The sequence below is a fragment of the Epinephelus lanceolatus genome, chromosome 3 (genome assembly GCF_041903045.1).
Source record: "Epinephelus lanceolatus isolate andai-2023 chromosome 3, ASM4190304v1, whole genome shotgun sequence".
NCBI lineage: Eukaryota > Metazoa > Chordata > Actinopteri > Perciformes > Serranidae > Epinephelus > Epinephelus lanceolatus.
Window position 1 is genome coordinate 14888648 of NC_135736.1, and position 22311 is coordinate 14910958.

The 22311-nt window shown below is 40.5% G+C and overlaps 2 protein-coding genes across 2 annotated transcripts; both read left to right on the plus strand.

Moving 5' to 3' along the window:
* Positions 1–162: 162 nt before the first annotated feature.
* LOC144461835 (uncharacterized) lies at positions 163–10487 on the plus strand. Its single transcript, XM_078165519.1, has 7 exons — positions 163–386; positions 917–1006; positions 1288–1362; positions 2236–2304; positions 8550–8692; positions 8804–8904; positions 9089–10487. Exons 1-7 carry the CDS (start codon positions 269–271, stop codon positions 9234–9236), a joined length of 744 nt encoding a protein of 247 aa, XP_078021645.1. The 5' UTR covers positions 163–268; the 3' UTR covers positions 9237–10487.
* Positions 10488–10662: 175 nt separating this feature from the next.
* On the plus strand, positions 10663–21808 carry LOC117255098 (CD209 antigen-like protein C). Its single transcript, XM_033623678.2, has 6 exons — positions 10663–10816; positions 11405–11494; positions 12816–12884; positions 18263–18405; positions 18490–18590; positions 18769–21808. The coding sequence occupies exons 1-6, from the start codon at positions 10699–10701 to the stop codon at positions 18914–18916; spliced, it is 669 nt and encodes a 222-aa protein (XP_033479569.2). The 5' UTR covers positions 10663–10698; the 3' UTR covers positions 18917–21808.
* The last annotated feature ends 503 nt before the right edge of the window (positions 21809–22311 follow it).

Consider the following 22311-nt stretch of genomic DNA (forward strand, 5'->3'; position numbering starts at 1 on the left):
ATCTCAAAACTTAGAAAATGTCGTCTAATTGTGATGTACTGAGATATTTCCAGCTCTGGTGCAGATGTGAGAGGGTTGAGTTGAAATAACACGTCATCACTGAAGCAGTAATAACCTCTGTATGATGAAGTTGTTTTACTCAAGACAGGAAAAACATTTACTTTAAAATGAGGAAGTACATGAGTGCTTTGCAGTTTATGCAACATACAAAAGAAGAAGCAGATCACAGAAACCATCAGTAAGACATCCATCACACTCTGAGTGAAATATGGCCGTCTATGAAAATGCATCAGAGATCACTGTGGAGATGATGAACCTCTCTGATGCTTCAGCCAGGACTGCTGCCTCCAAGAGTCACAGTGATGAAGATGGTACCACAGTGCCCGGTGAGACAGAATTGCTATCAATGTTTGGCTGTTTGAAACATCAGAGTAACATCACAAGGTCACACAGGGTATACTGTCATTTAGAGATTTAAGAAAACATCGTCCAGAGAATCTGTGTTTGTAGGTTAAGTGTAGAAGTGGAAACGTCCTTTTAGTTTCATGGTCTTTATTTATTCATTTATTTTTATCAACTCTGTGACCATTTAAACATTGTTGTATTTTCATTTATTTTTTTGAATGAATATCATGTTTACCTTTTGACTGACAGTTTACCCATTTCAAAGATGATATCTAATAATAGAATTTCAACGAGACCTTTTTGGTGTTTGACAGAAAGTCAAAAAAAGAGTCTGACAACCAGCAGTCGTCCCTTTTTAGTCTTCTTGCCTTTTTGTGGAAGTTGTGTATGGTTAGTGTTTTAAGTGCTTAGAAAGCTGTTAATCAAGTAATGCACTGTGTGTGTGTGTGTGTGTGTGTGTGTGTGTGTGTGTGTGTGTGTGTGTGTGTGTGTGTGTGTTTTCCATACACAGGAGGAAAACTGCTCAGATGTGTTGCTGTGAGCTTTTGTCTCCTGTGTGTCCTACAAGTTGCTCTAAACATTTCCCTCCGTCTTGCTCTCTGTGAGTTTTATTAAATTATTACATCATATATTAATTAATATGAATTCATTTTCTAACAGCAGAGTTGAAGTTTGTCACTACAGGTGTTGCCATTTCCTGTGTGATACCATGGGTGTGTGGTTTGTTGCTGTATGACAGAATTGTTTGTTTTACAGATACATTTAACTTATAAAAATACCTACAGCTTTATGGAAAGATTCATGTTATATGGAAATTCTGTGTTAAAATGAATTGTCTCTTTAGTTGTGAACATAATCTGATACTGTTGCAAATGATGTTAGCCCCTCCACCAGGGATTGATGCCAGTTTTAAAAATCTGACTGAGGAGAGAGACGAGTTTAGGAGCATCAACCTTCGTAAGTACGATGATGAAACTACTCCAATAATTTGGATTTAATGGATCCAATACTGTGCATATAATACAGTGTTACAAGTGTTACATGTCATCAGAATAATCCCAGTTAAATCTTCTGCCAAGAGGACTGTTATGATGATCCACTGTTATTAATTTCACCTGTAAGTTATTGCTGGACATCTCACTCTAAAACCATGGGTATGAATATGTTGCTCTAACATCCTCCACAGGGTAAATGAAAACAACCAATCAGAGCCGAGGAGTCTCTAATGCAGCTGTCAATCATGTCAGTCATGACTGGTGAAATGTTGTCAAACTTTCCAACTAAGCAGCGCGGATCGAATATGAATCAAGATCAGAAACATATTTAGTGCAGTGTTTAACTGTAAAATGAGAAAGTGACTGGAAACAGTTGAGCTGAAAACAAAGCACAGCCCAGGAGCTGGAGCAAATTTATTTTTTTACAGCTAAACAGTGCACTAAAACTTATGAAAAACATTTGTGGCAAGAAATAGGCAATGCACTGACAGAATCTTGATTCATAACTGCGGTCATGCATCGACAGTTTGACTGTAGATCACGAGCAGTGATTGACATGATTGACAGCTGCGTTGGAGACTCCTCGGCTCTGATTGGTTGTTTTCTGTGAGCCACGTAAGATTCTAACAAATGCCCTCAGAAGCACCATGAGGAGAAACCTGAGTAGATCATGTGTTTTATCTACTTCTGTGTGGATGTCGTGACAGTTACAAACTGTAGCTTTAACAACTAAATGTCATTAATAGATCAGTTTAATGTGGACATTCTGTTTGAAAGTAAACTTTCTTTTTAGTTGTGAACATTCTGTTGTAAGTGACGATAACCTCTCCACTAGGTATTGAGGAGAGTTATAAAACCCTGACTGAAGAGAGAGATGAGTTGAAGAGGAAGTTGAGTAACTTTGGTGAGTATGATATGGAAATAAAAAAACTTACATATCATGTGCATAATTGCTGAATAACTGGTGACGTCAGTTGGGGTGACAATACTTTACAGAATATGTGACATTCCAGGTTTTAATTCATCATTCATATTTAATATAAAAGTAAAAATAACTCCAAGTCACAATTTTCATCCATCCATCCATCCATCCATCCATCCATCCATCCATTTTCACCCGCTTATCAAGGCCGGGTCGCAGGGACATCAGGCCGAGCAAAGCATCCTAGAAATCCCTCTCCCTAGCAACTGCTTCCTGCTCCTCCTGGGAGACCTCAAGGCCTTCCCAGGCCAGATGGGATATGTAATCCCTCCAGCATGTCCTGGGTCTGCCCCGGGGCTTCCTACCAGTGGGACGTACCCGAAACACCTCCAGCTGGAGGTGCCCAGGTGGTGCCCCGAAGGGCAAAATGTGGCAGGAGAAGATGCACCAGCAAAAGAGATGACCGTGGGCTTCAGCGGATTATCAAACAGAGAAGATTCAAGAATCTGGCAGAGATCCAGAAAGAGTGGAATGAGGCGGGAGTCACATCTTCAAAAACCACCACATTCAGACACATCCAGGAGATGGGCTACAACTGTCGGGTTCCTCGGGTCAAGCCACTTCTGAGCCTGAGCCAACGTAGGAAGCGTCTCAACTGGGCCAAGGAGAAGAAGGACTGGACTGTTGGCCAGTGGTCCAAGGTCCTCTTTTCCGATGAAAGTAAAGTGTGCCTTTCATTCGGGAATCAAGGTCCAAGGGTTTGGAGGAAGACAGGTGAGGAACAGAACCCAAGCTGCTTGAGGTCCAGTGTGAAATATCCACAGTCAGTCATGATTTGGGGTGCAATGTCTGGTGCAGGTGTTGGTAAACTCTGCTTTCTTAAATCCAAGGTCACCGCAACAGTCTACCAGAATGTTTTAGAGGACTTCATGATTCCTTCTGCTGAGGCTCTGTATGGAGATGCAGATTTCATCTTCCAGCAGGACCTGGCCCCTGCCCATACCGCCAGAAGCACCAAAACCTGGTTTGATGCCCATGCCATCACAGTGCTTAACTGGCCAGCCAACTCGCCGGACCTAAACCCCATTGAGAATCTATGGGGTATTATCAAGAGGAAAATGAGGGACACCAGACCCAAAAACAAAGAAGGGCTGACAGCAAGCATCAAGGAAATCTGGGCTTCCATAACTCCCAGGCAATGCCACAGGCTGATTGCCTCAATGCCACGGCGCATCGAGGCAGTGATTAAGGCAAAGGGATTCCCAACCAAGTATTGAAGATTTTTGAATTCCTGTTTTCGTGGATTTTATGAGCTGGAAGCCCAAATTATGTAAAAATAAACAAATAAATACTTGAAATCGTTAAAATTGTGGGCCCTGAATCTATAATCTATGAAAGTTTAACTTTTTGAATGGAATTATGGAAATGAAATAACTTTTCCATGAAATTCTAATTTTTTGGAAAGGGTCTGTACCTGAACCCCCTCGCTTGAGGCACTAACTCTCCCCCAACCCAGAGAGGGCAGTCCAGCGGTTTCCAACAGAGAACCATGGATACAGGGAACATAGTGAAAAACAACCACTACATTATAGTAGGTAAAGAGGCAACAGGATTTTTGACAGAGTAATAAATCGTCCGCATACAAGGATAGCCTATGTACCACACCCTCTCGTGTCACACCCTCAAAAGAGGTAGAAACACGTAGAGCTGCAGAGAGAGGTTCAATGGCCAGCGCGAACAGGAGAGGGGATAGGGGGCAGCCTAGAAGTGTGCCGTGTTCAAGAGCAAAATAACTTGAGCAGGTGTATATAGATATGCTCCACTTCGTGATAATAGTGGAGCCTCAGGATCAGCGGACAAGGTGGTTCCCCTTCAGTCGTACGTTGTCGGGGGGAACGATGACAACGGTCGATTAAGGGCTTATGTTTGAGGGAGAGCACATCGGTGAGCAGTTGAGCAGCAAACTCCCGGGGTCGTGGGCCGTCCTTTTACTTCTGGGACTCCTGTTACTGTATGTGGATGTTATTCCTGCATGATTGCCCTTCCAAATCCTTACACGTATCTGACAGCAGTTTCAGCTGTCAGGTCGGCCACCTGGGTCTGCAGCTGGGAGATGTCATCGGAGTGCTGGGTTGCATCTTTTTCAACTTCTTCAATGGTTTGGCTATGCACTAGCACTGGAGTTTTGATTGCTGCCATTGCTGTCTGTGTGTCTCTCTTCATTGTTAAGATTTCGTTTTTTAGGTCAGCAATAACTGACCCAAAACGAGCATCAATTGTGGCACAAAAGTCTTTTTTATTTTGGGCCATCACCTAGGGATGGACAATATATATCGTTAACGATAATATCGTCATTGTTGTTTTAACAATGTGCAAATTTACGTTATCGAGTATGCAAATGACTTCACAAAAACAACTGAAAACACATGTTGAAACCCCACACATTCACTGAACAAGAGTTACATAACTTGCGTGCAGCAGCACAACGCAGTACGCCTAGGTGGTCACATGATCTCTCACTGGCACCTTCCCGGCAGGTTAGCCTGCTGCTAAACAAACATTAGCAAGACAACATAGCAACACCGCCCACAGATGCTCCAGCAGCTTCGGAAGACGTGGGTCAGCTGTAGTGATAGGTCCCAGCCTGTCAGGTGGGAACTAAGGTCATGCTGTATTGTGTTGCAGGGGAACAATTAAAGGGTTGCTCAAGTACCTGAAGCCTGCGTGGTTCATGAGTGGTTTGCGGTTATACCAATAAATAACTAAACATGGTGTCAGAAGTAAAGTCAGACGCAAGCGTCAGTACTAGTGACTTAGTCTGCATAGGCCTATAGCGACATGCAAAAGTGTTTAGTTTTAGGTCAGGATAGTTTGCAGTACTGGAAGACCATCTACAGAGCTACCTAGCCTAGCCACAGTTAGCTGAACGAAGCGGCAACGTGGCACAGTTTCAAGTCTCCCCGCCGGAAAAGTTCACCTTCAAGGTTGAAGACTGGCCTAAATGGATTAAACGCTTCGACAGATTCCGCAGTGCTTCTGGATTGGAGATGCAAGCAGAAGAGAACCACAGGAATGTGATCTTTGAGAGAGCAAAGTTTAATCAGCAGCATCAAGAAACGGGCGAGACAGCTGACAGTTTAATTACGGCGCTGCACTGCCTGGCAGAGCACTGCTGTTATGGTGCTCTACATGATGAGATGGTGAGGGACAGGCTTGTGGTGAGTCTGCGGGACAAACGCCTGTCTGAACAGTTGCAAATGGACCTGGAATTGACGCTACGAAAGGCCGTCACCAGAGTCAAACAGAGTGAGCAGGTAAAAAAGCAGCAAGAAATGTTAAGAACATTTTTCCTTTAAAACATTGTGTCCATTAATATCATCCATGAGAAACAATTAACGAGCTATAACTCAGGCTGTTAAAAACACATATTTAAAAGAATATCATCTAATTATCGTTATCATCAAAATCCCCCAAAATATCGAGATATTATTTTTTGTCCATATCGCACACCTCTACCATCACCTCGCGAAGTGTTTTGAGAGCTGCAAGCACCTTATCAGCCACGATACTGCTCACTTCTCGGGTGTCCTCACTAGGTGGGGCTGGCGTCTCCCCCCGTCGCTGCACTCCTCATTGATTTAGGTTTCACCATAGTCAGTCACTCGGTCACTTGGGTTCCACAGACCATTAGGATTATTAAGTGAATGGCTGCAAGCTGGACAGATTTTAACTTGTTTACGGATGTTTTTAAAACAAAACTGCGGAGCTAATGGGAGATGTGACTAGTCCCTCATCCTGCCAAACTGGAAGCCCCGCACAAATGTCCACTGGGACTCAACAATGAACTGATTAAAGTTTGATGGTAAAAGGCCAAGGTGTGACCCTGTTTACATGTCATTCTTGTCAACGTGATATCTAAAGAAGGCCTTGAGGAAATTTCATCACATTTTGCAAGAATGTCCATTTGAAAGTCACAATGAACTGATTCGATTTTGGCGGTCAAAGATCGAGGTCACTGGGACCTCAAAAAACTCTTTTATTCCTTTTGGCCATAATTCAAGAATTCATATGCTAATTATTAAAAAAATTCACAACAATTTTTTTATGGGATAAAATTATGAAATGATGACATTTTATATCCAAAAGGTCAGAGGTCAGATTCACTGTGACATCATAATATTCTGCAAAAATACTTTTCTGGCCAGTATTTAACATCATATCTCAGGAACAGGAGAGGAGACATTTGGTCAGATACTGAATTGGTGACACTAATCTTAGGTTTCCATCTTGAAACTGTGCTGATTGTAGAGATCTTCCGTGCTTCCAGGTTGAAGATGTGTGTCAAGCAGCCACGTTTTAGAATATGTAGCTTCTTTGCAGTAACAACTAGATTTGATCCTGAATGCTCTGTTTCTGTTTTTTCTTTTTTTTCAAGTCAGGCTGACGTCTACGGAGCCCCTAAAGTCCCCAAAAAAGAAAAAAAACTATTTCGAGCGCACGAGAAAAGCTAACTCGAGTGCACGAGATAAGCTAACTCAAGCGCACAAGATACTAAAACATGAGCTCGACATACAGACAGGTCACTGTCTGAGTCAGTACCATGGCTGTGTACTATTTATAGACAAGGTTACGTTACAGCGCAGCCAGGCAGCATTGGCTCTCTGCCAAGTTTTCCAGCGCATCTGCTTGAATATCAAACTGTATTTTGTGAATACAAACTATATGCTGATGTTGTAAATAGTACAGGCTATAAACAGTAAGCAACATCTAAAATGATCCTCACTAATAGCGAATAATGAATTATAATGTAGCCTAATAAATCTATACAGTGCGACCACTAGATAACTGCCGGCTGCTGTCCAGTACACAAGACACACTGGTCTCTGTGAGCTCGTACATCATTTCCAGTGCATACTGCCTAATAAGGTAGGTAGTAATTGTGTAGAACAATTACTGTAAAACACTTCTGGGGGGGGGAGGGGCGGGGGAAGCACGCACACTTATCAATGATTAAGGATTTGATTTGAAGTTATTTTATAATAACATAGAGGTATAAGAGAACTAGAATGTTTTGCTAAGAAAATGAAACTTTGATAACTAAATCAAGCCATTTAAGGAGCAATATAACGCTGTCTGCAGGGACGAACGGACTGCATGATGGGGTCAAATGGATCATGTGCATAATTAACCACAAAACAAGCAAATACTTCATCTTAATGACATATAACACTCATTATGCTTCAGCTGAATCCTCTAAGCAAATGACCATGTTGAATTGAAATTAGTTTATCATGTTAAATGTCCGCAATTGTATGAAATTGCTCCAATGCCTTAACCAATCTTTGTGCATAATCACACAGCCTGGTATGCCCTGGCAAACACAGTGGGACTATTTTCTGAAAGCACAGAGCAAAGAAATGTCTTTTTTCTCCCCCGGTCTGCTGTCAGCAGGAGCGGCGGCTGCAGCAGGGATTTCAGCACCACGGACAGCACACGTACAAAGACCTGACAAGCGTCTCCTTTAAATGTGTTTGCTGCTAGAGAAATTATATATAATACATGAAGACAGTGACATATTTTCAATAAAAGACAATGAGTTGAATGTTCATTTCAAGCTTTTGTAGTACAACGAATTTCGGAATTGTGCGAGTGACGGAGAGCGGGGGGGAGTGTTTGATGCAGGAAACTCGATATGGACTTGAAAATCAATTTCGGAGTGGGGGTGGTTCGGAATGGAGGGCTGTCCCCTGTTGGGACATTATGTGCGCACAGCCTTTCACCACCTGGATCCTAAAATAAACACCTGTTTTATTACATAATCATGCTTCTGTGTTGCGCCATTCAAAAAGCAAGAATTACGGTTTAATACTCTTAATTATAACAGCCATGAGATACTAACTCAAGCGCACGAGATAAGCTAACTCGAGCGCATGAGATACTGAAACTTGCGCTCGACATACAATTATTTCCCACGCTGCAGTTAGTATCTCATGTGCACAAGAAACTATCTCGTGTGCACGAGATAGTTTTTTTTCTTTTTTGGGGACTTTAGGGGCTCTGTAGACGTCACTTCGTGGCTAAAATTCCTCATCTTAACAGGATGTTTTTGTTTGTTTTGGGTTTTTTGGCTGCTTAAAGTGCACAAGTGCACAGGTAGTACAATTAGTTTTGCAGTGCCCTTTTTATTTCTTTGTTGAATACTGAGATTTTTTTTCTTCTATCAACAGCTCTCTATTCAAACCAAGGATGGGTGTATTTCAGTGGTAGTTTCTACTATATTTCTTCAATCAACAAAACCTGGCAAGACAGCAGAGACGACTGTGTGCGAAGAGGTGCAGACCTGATGATTATCAACAGCAAAGAGGAACAGGTGTGTGTGTGTGTGTATGTGTGTGTGTGTGTGTGTGTGTGTGTGTGTGCATGTGACAGTGGTTATACATGTATATTATATGTTTTTTGTTTGTTTTGCTTTAATGACAAGGAATTCACAAGAAAATACCGACAGATAATGTGGATTGGACTGACTGACAGAGAGACAGAGGGGGTATGGAAATGGGTGGATGGCACTCTGCTGACAACAAGGTACACACATCACTCTTTTATTCAAATTTAGACATAACAGTACCTAAGCTGACAATTTCACTGTCAATAAAACATGATTTTCAATGATTGCTTTTACTTTAACTTAGTCACATTCTGTTTATTGATGTTTATTAAATGATTGTTCGTGTTCTTTATGAAAAGCATATTTGTTTTTTCATTTCAGCTTCTGGCACTCCGGGGAACCAAACAATTATGAAGGCACAAACGAAGACTGTGTGGCAGTAAACTACCATGATTACAAAAACAGCTGGAATGATTTAGAATGTGTAATTAAAAACTTCTGGATCTGTGAAAAGAAAATGACTCTGTAAATCTGGACACAAACAAACCAATGTTGTTACATCGTAAAACAGATTTATTTTCAATTGTGATTTGTAATTAATTAAAGGCACAAACATGTTTTGATTTGGGCCAGCTGTAGAAAATGTTCACATCATTTGACTAAAAAAATATCAGTCAAGGAGGTTGATTATTGATTACATTACATTATAATGCTTGAAGATCATTTGGAATGATGGTTTGTGAATTATTGCATGTGATTATTATCAAATTCTAGGCTAGCAAGAGTAGTGCAACAACAGCAAATAAATAAGTCCAGGGGCATGCTCCTCTGGGAGAAATATATTTGTATATATTTGATTTAAAGGCATCAATCTGGTGAATTCTGAGAGCCAAGTTATGATGGCAGAATATGCCTAGATTTCAACATCTTTGTGCTTTTAATGTGTGAAAAATGTTCTATTTTTTTTGGTAAACACACTAGTGGTAAGTTATGGTGAAGGGTTACACTTAAAATAGGAATTAGTGGTTAAACATTTCAGTAATCAAAAGAAAAATGACTTAACGTACCTCTGGAGGGCTGATTTATTTTATTGTTTTTTTTCTGTCTTAGCTCTTTAGAAACTACAGTTATATCATTTGGCACTACGGACGCTTCATATCCAGGCCTATAGAACAGGTCTATACCTTGTCTTTTTATTAAACAAACTAAATAGCCTTATGTTATTTATCTTATTTATACCATGGCATGTCATTTCTGTCTCTACATGGTGGCACGTTTACAGTTCTCCCGTGCTCTCTGTATCGTGCACGGCAGAGTTTCGCCCCAATGCCTACACACACATGCACACACACACACACACACACGCACACACACACACACACACACACACACACACACACACACACAGGGTGAGCACACTAGAGGGCGGCTCGGGCCACATTTTCCTGACATCAGTAAACATTTTATAATTCTCTTTATAATTTGTTTTTTGGTCACCATGTAAGATATTCAAGTTTAACTCTCAACATTACTCTGACTTTTTTAAGACAAACAGTCCTTCCTTTAAGTGAAGAGCAGGTCTTACTGTATAGGAGGAAGTCTATTTTTGTGAGCACTTCTTCTCACTTCTGTAGAACTTAAATGTCCATTGTCTAAATGTTGAGTAAATGTTCATTGAGCCTGTATCTGTTCTGACAGTTAAGTTTGTATTGTATCTTTTTGGTTATAGGAGCTTAACTTTTGTGACAATAATGCCAATAATTAAAAGGACTACTGGGTGTACAGAGCTCATTTGTTTATTTAATGTTGCTGAATTTGAGAAGGCATAGAATCTCAAAATGAAAAATATGACATCAGTGAAATTAGTGTGAAAAAAACATTTACCTTAAAATGAGGAAGTACATGAGTGCTTTGCAGTTTAAGCAGTGTACAAAAGAAGAAGCAGATCACAGAAACCATCAGTAAGACATCCATCACACTCTGAGTGAAATATGGCCATCTATGAAAATGCATCAGAGATCACTGTGAAGATGATGAACCTCTCTGATGCTTCAGCCAGGACTGCTGCCTCCAAGAGTCACAGTGATGAAGATGGTACCACAGTGCCCGGTGAGACAGAATTGCTATCAATGTTTGGCTGTTTGAAACATCAGAGTAACATCACAAGGTCACACAGGGTATACTGTCATTTAGAGATTTAAGAAAACATCATCCAGAGAATCTGTGTTTGTAGGTTCAGCGTAGAAGTGAAAACGTCCTTTTGGTTTCATGGTCTTTATTTATTTATTTATGTTTTTTTTATTTTTAACTCTGTGACCATTTAAACATTGTTGTATTTTCATTTATTTTGTATGAATGTCATGTTTACCTTTTGACGGACAGATTACCCATTTCAAAGATGATATTTATTACTGGAATTTTGATCACATGGCTGTGACATTATACCAACGAGACCTGTTTGATGTTTGATAGAAAGTCAAAAAAGAGTCTGACAACCAGCAGTCATCCCTTTTTAGTCTTCTCGCCTTTTTGCGGAAGTTGTATATGGTTAGTGTTTTAAGTGTTTAGAAAACTGTTAATCAGGTAATGTATGTGTACGTGTGTGTGTGTGTGTGTGTGTGTGTGTGTGTGTGTGCGCGCGCGCGCGTGTGTGTGTGTGTGTGTGTGTGTGTGTGTGTGTGTGTTTTCCATACACAGGAGGAAAACTGCTCAGACATGTTGCCGTGAGCTTTTGTCTCCTGTGTGTCCTACAAGTTGCTCTAAACATTTCCCTCCGTCTTGCTCTCTGTGAGTTTTATTAAATTATTACATCATATATTAATTAATATGAATTCATTTTCTAACAGCAGAGTTGAAGCTTATCACTACAGGCGTTGCCATTTCCTGTGTGATACCACGGTTGTGTGGTTTGTTGCTGTATGACAGAATTGTTTGTTTTACAGATACATTTAACTTATAAAAATACCTACAGCTTTATGGAAAGATTCATGTTATATGGAAATTCTGTGTTAAAGTGAATTGTCTCTTTAGTTGTGAACATAATCTGATTCTGTTGCAAATGATGTTAGCCCCTCCACCAGGGATTGATGCCAGTTTTAAAAATCTGACTGAGGAGAGAGATGAGTTGAGGAGCATCAACCTTCATAAGTACGATGATGAAACTACTCCAATAATTTGGATTTAATGGATCCAATACTGTGCATATAATACAGTGTTACAAGTGTTACATGTCATCAGAATAATCCCAGTTAAATCTTCTGCCAAGAGGACTGTTATGATGATCCACTGTTATTAATTTCACCTGTAAGTTATTGCTGGACATCTCACTCTAAAACCATGGGTATGAATATGTTGCTCTAACATCCTCCACAGGGTAAATGAAAACAACCAATCAGAGCCGAGGAGTCTCTAATGCAGCTGTCAATCATGTCAGTCATGACATGATTGACATGATTGACATGATTGACAGGATTGACAATTGACAATCTGACACAACCTGTCTGACAATCTGACACAACCTGTCGGTCATGACTGGTGAAATGTTGTCAAACTTTCCAACTAAGCAGCGCGGATCAAATATGAATCAAGATCAGAAACATATTTAGTGCAGTGTTTAACTGTAAAATGAGAAAGTGACTGGAAACAGTTGAGCTGAAAACAAAGCACAGCCCAGGAGCTGGAGCAAATTTATTTTTTTACAGCTAAACAGTGCACTAAAACTTATGAAAAACATTTGTGGCAAGAAATAGGCAATGCACTGACAGAATCTTGATTCATAACTGCGGTCATGCATCGACAGTTTGACTGTAGATCACAAGCAGTGATTGACATGATAGACAGCTGCGTTGGAGACTCCTCAGCTCTGATTGGTTGTTTTCTGTGAGCTACGTAAGATTCTAACAAATGCCCTCAGAAGCACCATGAGGAGAAACCTGAGTAGATCATGTGTTTTATCTACTTCTGTGTGGATGTCGTGACAGTTACAAACTGTAGCTTTAACGACTAAATGTCATTAATAGATCAGTTTAATGTGGACATTCTGTTTGAAAGTAAACTTTCTCTTTAGTTGTGAACATTCTGTTGTAAGTGACGATAACCTCTCCACTAGGTATTGAGGAGAATTATAAAACCCTGACTGAAGAGAGAGATGAGTTGAAGAGGAAGTTGAGTAACTTTGGTGAGTATGATATGGAAATAAAAAAACTTACATATCATGTGCATAATTGCTGAATAACTGGTGACGTCAGTTGGGGTGAAAATACTTTACAGAGTATGTGACATTCCAGGTTTTAATTCATCATTCATATTTAATATAAAAGTAAAAATAACTCCAAGTCACAATTTTCATCCATCCATCCATCCATCCATCCATCCATTTTCATCCGCTTATCCAAGGCCGGGTCGCGGGGACATCAGGCCGAGCAAAGCACCCTAGAAATCCCTCTCCCCAGCAACTCCTTCCTGCTCCTCCTGGGAGACCTCAAGGCGTTCCCAGGCCAGATGGGATATGTAATCCCTCCAGCATGTCCTGGGTCTGCCCCGGGGCTTCCTACCAGTGGGACGTACCCGAAACACCTCCAGCTGGAGGCGCCCAGGTGGCATCATGATCAGATGCCCAAACCACCTCAACTGACCCCTTTCGACACAAAGGAGCAGTGGCTCAACTCCAAGTTCCCTTTGGATGTCCAAGCTCCTCACCCCACCCCACAGAGGAAACTCATTTCGGCTGCTTGTATCCGCGATCTCAATCTTTCTGTCATTACCCAGAGCTCATGACCATAGGTTAGGGTTGGGACGTCGATGGACCAGTAAATTGAAAGATTTGCCTTCCGGCTCAGCTCCCTCTTCACTACGATGGACCGGTGCAACAACTGCATCACTGCAGAAGCTGCACCAAACTGCCGATCCATCTCATGCTCCATTCTGCACTTACCCGTGAATAAGGCCTAGATATACTTGAACCCCCTCGCTTGAGGCACTAATTCTCCCACAACCTGCATGCTGTGATGGAGTCAACTGAACCACATCATCTGTGAAAAGCAGAGATGCAATTCTGAGGTCCTCAAACCAGACCCCTCCCTCCCCCTGGCTGCGCCTGGAGATCCTGTCCATGAAAATCACAAACACGATCAGTGACAAGGGAACAAGCCAAGGCCAACACCCACTAAGAACATGTTTGACTCTATGCCGAGTATGTGGACACAGCTCTCACTTTGGTCATACAGGGACCTGATGGCTCGTAGCAGCGAGCCCGGTACCCCCTAATCCTGCAGTACCCCCCACAAGACCCCCCGAGGGATCCTTCTCTGCTGAGCACAGCCTGAGACAAGTCCTGCTTTCCCTTCCTGAGGCATCAAACAGTCTGTGAGAACTTCCTTGAGGCCAACCAAAAGTCCTTCTCCATAGCCTCCCCAAACTCCTTGCACATCCAGGTTTTTGCTTCAGCAACCACCACAGCTGCAGCCCTTCTGGCCATACAGTACCTGTCTGTTTCTCCGTCATTGCCCACATGAACATTAAAGTCCTCCAGAAGAACTATGGAGTACCCAGTCGGCACCCCCACCAGGACACCGCCCAGAGACTCCAAGGAGGCCGGGTACTCCGCACTGCTGTTCAGTGTATACGCACAAACAACAGTCAGAGACCTTCTCTTAGCGACCCACAGTCACATCAAGGCAACCCTCTTGTTCTCCGAGGTGAAACTCAACACAGTGGTGCTCAGCCAGAGGCTTGTGAGTATCCCCACAATTGTCCAACACCTCTCACCCTGTGCAACTCTGGAAAAAGCAGGACTTCCACCCCTCTCCAGGAGTTTAGCTCCAGAACCAGTGCTGTGCATGGAGGTGAGCCCAACTATATCTAGTTGGTACTGCTTCACCTCCCGCACCAGCTCCGGCTCCTTCCCCACCAGAGAATTGACATTCCACGACCGCAGAGCCAGTCCACGATGCCTGGGATCAGCACGCCCGGGGCCCTGCCCCTGCCTGCTGCCCAGCACAAAATGCACCTGACACCAATGCCAGTCCCTGCAGGTGGTGGGCCCACAGGGTGGCGGCCCCATGTTACTCATTTAGGCTGAGCCCGACGGGGCCCCATGGCCCAAGACCCGGTCACCAGATGCTTGCAGGTTTATTTCTGTGTGACAGAGTGGTTTGTGTTGACAAATATCAAACAAACTATACCTGTCACTAATTCATTTCATTTCATTTATTCCTTTTGACCCCTCCCCGGGGTATAAGGGGCAGACAAAAAAAATAACATTAACAAATCAGAACAGGCGGCAGCCAATGTACAACAAAATAAATAAAACAGAATTTGTGTACATACATACAAGTCAAAGCAAATCAAGAGAAACTATTCAAGATTTTCTTTAAAAGTTTCAACAAATTTGACAAGACCTTTACTTTTCGAGATGACATTAACTTTTGAAACTTATAAATATTTGGATTTGCTCTATAGAACTGTCCGACCAACTCTCTTCTCTCTTTATCAAAAAAAGAACACACAAGTACATAATGATATTCGTCTCCTCGATTGCCAGTCAAACAAAGAGTACATTTCCGGGGGACATTTTCACGATCATACCTGCGCTCAGAGATAGGTAACTTATGATTTCCTCACCGAAACTTAGACAAACAAACTCTTTCGGCAGGTCTTAACATAATCAGATAAGGTTCAAAAGTGAAATCAGTTTTAAACAATTTATAACTATCACATAAAGGGTTACTTTGTAATTTCTCATGCCAGCTCTGTAGTTCCATGTCAGATAATCCACGTTCAGTCATTAATTTTAAATATTTAGGGTTCATCCGTCCAGCGTCATGCCATAAGTACAATAAACCACAATCATCAGGAATATTTTTAACTTTGGAAATCCATTTACACTGAAAAATATTGTCATCATACAAAGTCTTGAAAACAATAAACACAGTCAAAGAGATTTTTGCTGTATTATGACTAATTAAATGTACCCAAAAGTTAATTATTCTCATGTTTACCTTTAAATCTAAACTATTTCGACCAAACTCTCCATAAATAATACAATTTGCTGTGCGTTTATTAACATTAAGTAAACGTTTCAAGAAAGATCTGTGAAGCATTTCAATTTGGTCAAGTTTATGAAATCCCCAGACTTCACTTCCATATAAAAGAATAGGCACTATAAGCTGGTCAAATAACTCACATTGTATATCAACGGGTAACTGTAATCTAGTAACTCTGTTTTCCAAGGAGAATAAAGCTCTTTTAGCTAGTTTAACTTGCTTAGCTATTGCTTTATCAAATTGTCCATTAAAATTAAATAACATTCCAAGATAGTCATACTCAAAAGTAACTTCTAATTTATCTGAACCAAATTCTGGGAGTATCCGTAATTTCCCCCTAGAGAAAATAACAACCTTTGTTTTGTCTGTGTTGACAGTTAAATACCAGTTTTTACAATAAGAAGCAACTGCATTTAATGCGGCCTGTAATTCTGAAGGAGTCTCTGCCGGTACAATCGTATCATCCGCGTAAAGCAGGACATATAATTTCAAATATATCCTTATTTCACCATTCATCACAATGCGGCATTCAGTTGAGAAAAGTTGTAGTCCATTGTACCATTGACTCACATATTTTTCAAAGTCATTTAAATATAGTGCAAACAATAGTGGTGATAAATTATCCCCCTGACGCACTCCTACATTACATACAAATTGTTCAGATAAATCATAACCAGCTCTAACACAAGATTTGGCATTCTCATAAATATTATGTATCACATTTAGTACTCTTCTGTTTATACCAAGTGCAACTAATTTAAACCGTAGTGATGACCTATCTACCAAATCAAACGCTTTTTTATAATCAACAAAAGCACAATACAGTCTTTTTTTCTTATACAAGTACAATTCAACCAGTGAGTGAAGAACAAAAATATGGTCAAGGGTTGAAAAGCCTTTCCTAAACCCTGCCTGCTCTTCTTCAAGAATTCTTTCAGACTCTATATAAGCAGTTAGTCTGTAATTTATTACAGCCGTAAAAAGCTTACCAATACAACTAAGCAAAGTAATACCTCCGTAATTTTCAGGATCATCTACTGGTCCCTTGTTTTTGTATAATGGTTTTATCACTCCTAAACACCAGTCAGTGGGGAGAGTTTCTTAAAATATTCAGCAAAGGTTTCTATAGATACATTTCCTAATCTTCCAGATAGTTTACCTGCATTTAGAATAGACCAATATTCATTACTATGAGATTTCTTAAGTGTACGAAGTTTCCTATGTAAAAAATCATAGAACTGCCTTGAACATTTCCATATGATGGATTTATACTTTCTAGCTATACATTTTATTTCAACTTTACATTGAGCAGAGCGGTTAAATTTAAATATATTCATAGATTTAAAATATTTTCTACGGGCCTCAACACATTCAGCATTAAACCAGGGTTTTCTCTTCATACACTGATGAAGAATGTGAATTCTGTCATATAGTGATTTGTTGTGGACATGCTCTGATTCTTTTGAAAATCATTGTAATCTCTCTACTCAAAATGGCAGCTTCACAGCAGAGTTCCTTGACTGAAGAGAGAGACGAGCTGAAGAGGAAGCTGAATGACCTTGTTAAGTTTAGGACGAGTCTCATACAAGATCTGATGAATCTAATTCAAAGTGGAAGACCAATACTAATGTGGCTCAGTATATACATCTTTTGTCATTAATTCCTCTATTCAAATTGATTGAGAAGAAAACATGTGCAGTAGCAAAACACAACAAACACGCAATTTACTAACACAAAATAGTTGCTACACATCAGTGAGGATCTAATATGCTTTTCCTTATTTTGTGTCAGGAGTTCATATTAAACGTCACTTAAGTTTCAAAATGTATGTCAAAGTAATCCCTGTGAGCAAAAACCTCAGGCCTCAGACCACTCTGAATAATGTGTTTCAAGAAAGCACTGTGCATGTTTATGAGTGTAGACATAAAGCATTATGACTACATTATAATTCACATTAATGGAATACGGAACGTCTGTTATAAAGTGATTGGTTGTGGACCATTCTCGGAACCCATCGGCTATTCGGTGTCTGACTTCCGGAAGACAGTGATACAGCCTCTGGGGGCAGACCCCTGATTTTTTGGCATTCCGGTTTGATTTGGGCGGAGGAGGCGAATTTCCGTTTCCGACTTCCATTTATATTTAAGTAAATATGCTGAACCATCGCGATGGATTCATAGTTTGCAGTGCCGCCTCGTTAGTTCACCGCACGGACCGTTTAACCTGGCAACAACTGCAGCCGGCTCAAACGTGATTGATCAATATCATGCGGACTTCAAAAACAGCCTACAACCGGAAACCAGGGCTCTTCCGCTCTTCTTCTGGAGGCAAGATCTCCGGGGTTTGCCTACAGACTCTACATTCTCTGAATGTAGAATAAAACAGAAACAGAGTGTTCAGGATCAAATCTAGGTGTTACTGCAAAGAAGCTACATATTCTAAAATGTGGCTGCTTGACACACATCTTCAACCTGGAAGCATTTATATGTCTTTTTCTTTCTTCTATCAACAGCTCACTATTCAAACCAAGGATGGGTGTATTTCAGTAGTAGTTTCTACTATATTTCTTCAATCAAGGAAACCTGGCAAGACAGCAGAGATGACTGTGTGCGAAGAGGTGCAGACCTGATGATTATCAACAGCGAAGAGGAACAGGTGTGGGTGTGTGTGTGTGTGTATGCATGTGACAGTGGTTATACATGTATATTATATGTTTGTTTGTTTTGCTTTAATAACAAGGAATTCACAAGAAAATACCGACAGATAATGTGGATTGGACTGACTGACAGAGAGACAGAGGAGGTATGGAAATGGGTGGATGGCACTCTGCTGACAACAAGGTACACACATCACTCTTTAATTCAAATTTAGACATAACAGTACCTAAGCTGACAATTTCACTGTCAATAAAACAAAATTTTCAATGATTGCTTTAACTTTAACTTAGTCACATTCTGTGTATTAATGTGTTGATAGTTCGTGTTCTTTATGAAAAGCATATTTGTTTTTTCATTTCAGCTTCTGGCACTCTGGGGAACCAAACAATTATGAAGGCACAAACGAAGACTGTGTGGCAGTAAACTACCATGATTACAAAAACAGCTGGAATGATTTAGAATGTGTAATTAAAAACTTCTGGATCTGTGAAAAGAAAATGACTCTGTAAATCTGGACACAAACAAACCAATGTTGTTACATCGTAAAACAGATTTATTTTCAATTGTGATTTGTAATTAATTAAAGGCACAAACATGTTTTGATTTGGGCCAGCTGTAGAAAATGTTCACATTATTTGACTAAAAAAATATCAGTCAAGGAGGTTGATTAGACATTATTGATTACATTACATTATAATGCTTGAAGATCATTTGGAATGATGGTTTTTGAATTATTGCATGTGATTATTATCAAATTCTAGGCTAGCAAGAGTAGTGCAACAACAGCAAATAAATAAGTCCGGGGGCATGCTCCTCCGGGAGAAATATATTTGTATATATATTTGATTTAAAGGCATCAATCTGGTGAATTCTGAGAGCCAAGTTATGCTTTTAATTTTAAGTTGTGCTTTTAATGTGTGAAAAATGTTCTATTTTTATTGATAAACACACTAGTGTTATTTATGGTGAAGGGTTACACTTAAAATACGGCTAAGGATTAGTGGTTAAACATTTCAGTCATCAAAAGAAAAATGACTTAACGTACATCTGGAGGGCTGATTTATTTTATTTTATTTTTTTCGTCTTAGCTCTTTAGAAACTACCATTATATTATTTGGCGCTACGGACGCTTCATATCCAGGCCTATAGATCAGGGGTCCGTTTCACAAAGCAGGTTTAGTGAAAACTCAGAGTCTGTTAACCCTGAAATGAGGGAAACTCTGTGTTTTCTGTTTCAAAAAGGGAGGTAACTCAAACCAGAGAAAGAGGGAGGTAACTCTAGCCTGTTTCAGAGAGAGAGGTAACTTAAGCTCTTGGTCAGTTACCGTAGTAACAGACTCTATGAACCTAACCTGGTCGGGAGCAGGTTTTTCTCAATGAACCTCGAGTTTCTCTCTGTCTCCGCCCTCTTTGAGAGCCACACACTGCATTGGATTTCCTCATTCATTCAATCAGCAGGCAAGTTTTGGTGTAGCCTAGTTCTGCCGACTGTCATTTTAAAAAATCATTAAAAAAATCAGAGTCAGTATATTAGAAGTCCATTAGGCACAGTAGGTGGCGACTTTTTTCACTAACATGGCATGTCCTTTTGATAACGATTGTGTGGATGAAGGTGCAGCATTACTGCGCAGAGAATTAAATATTCGTTGGGAGATGGTTATCAGACTGCGCATAGATGTTCTAGCATTTCCACACAATTATCTTTTTGAGCTGTACCGTTTCACGTCACAGTCCATCATCTACATACACAACCTAATCCGTCCTTACATTTGCAACATTACCAATCGTAGTCATGCTCTCACATCCCAGCAGATATTGTGTGTTGCACTGCGTTTCTTTGCAAATGGAAGTTTTTTGTACAATGTCGGAGATGCTGAGCACTTGAGTAAGGCAACTGTATGCACGGCGGTTAGAAAAGTGTGCTCGTTTTACTGGCATCTGCCTTCTTTCTGTTGGCTGAGTAGAAGTCTGTGTTAGTTTAAATAGGCTTAATTATTTAACAGAACATAATATAGATGAGAAGACATTTATGTGTGTGAAAACAGCATTATGTTGGGGATAAAACAACTGCACAGTCAAACAGCCACTTAATATTTACTTTGCAATGTAAAACATGATCAAAATGAGGTACCCCCATGAGATTATGCCGAGGTCTTACCTGTTTGAACAATGTTTTTATATTTCATCCTAAGCTGCTGCCAAGTGCGCTTCTCCCCCGCGGGATTGCAGCTAAATGAAATAAATTAATAGGCTACCATTCAAGCAGTTTTCCCCTGTAATATTATTGTGATTGCAAAGGACTACATTTAAACTTACGCACTGACCCAAGCAGCAATGTTCTCCCACGCCGTCTCCCTCTCCTTTGCAGCTGCAGCGGTGTTGCACTTCTTTTTGAAAACGTGTTCAAACTCACCGTATGAGCGCATTAAGATTTATAATTCTAGTGGGGTGAAAAACGCAGCCCTCCTCTTCCCTGTTGCCATGGTGACTCGTCGAATCGGAGCTCCATTTATGCTGGCTTTTTATAGTTGTGGTGCACGCGCTTAACTCCAGGTGAAACTACTCCGAGTTGATTAAACTGATTCAAATCAGCTGTTCTGGAACCGGAAACTCAGAGTTTCCTATCTCAGAGTAGATCAACTCAGAGTTCAGGATTAGACTCAGAGTTTGTTGAACCTGCTTTGTGAAACGGACCCCAGGTCCATGTCTTTTTATTAAACAAACTAAATAGCCTTATGTTATTTATCTTATTTATACCACGGCATGTCATTTCTGTCTGTACATGGTGGCGCATTTACAGTTCTTCTGTGCTCTCTGTATTGCGCACGGCGGAGTTTCGCCCCGATGCGCGCGCGCGCGCGCACACACACACACACACACACACACACGACATATAGTAGTTATATGGCAACAATGCATCTTGACGCTATGCAGTCATGTTCTCATGAAAGGAAATTTCCAACAAAGAAATGGCACCTCTGCTGTAAATAACCCACCCCTCCACTGATGACCAGCTTCTCACTCCATCTTTTGAGATATCTGCTTTTAAAGTATGAACCCTTTCCTGACATGGTGAAAATGTATCATATGACTTTCTTCCTGTTGAGTATATGCTGCACAATAACTACAACCGATGGTTTCGCTTCTGTTGTCTTTTCTAATTACGTAGGGGGCAGAAGCAGAGAAGGAAAATATCAACAGACAAGTCAGAAATGGATCAGAAAATAACATTTGAGCAGCACTAGATGCCTATTCAAAATAACAGGTGTAACCAAGTCATGGTTTAAGAGACGTTGTTGTGAACATGACAGACACACTTCTGTTGTTTTTCAGGGATTAGATCAGTTCTCACTGTTTGCAGCACCTGTTTTAGAAAACCCACCATCTTACCTCCAATTCTTCCAGCCAGGGTTGGAAATTAGCACCAGTCACCAGCCAAATATGCAAATATCTGCTAGATTTGCTTCAGTCAGCCCAAACACCATGGTAATCTATTGAGTGGCTGTTAGATTTTGGAATCTACTAGCCACAATTGCAGGTAGACAAAAGTGAATTTCCAACAGTGATGACTTGTTTTGTGTTTCAACAGCAGATAGTATTCTGTGTTGCGTGTTGTGACTATATCACAATAACAGCAATGAAAAGTTCGTCCCAGTGTGCTAACAGATCAGGAATTAGCTAGTAAACATTTTATAATTCTCAATGAAATAATTTCACAGTTGATGCATTGTCTCTCGTGTTTTTTGTTCATCATGTAAGAAATTCAGGTTTAACTCTCAACATTACTGTGACTTTTTTAAGACAAACAGACCTTCCTTTAAGTGAAGAGCAGTTCTCACTGTACAGGAGGAAGTCTATTTTTGTGAGCACTTCTTCTCACTTCTGAGTAAATGTTCACTGAGCC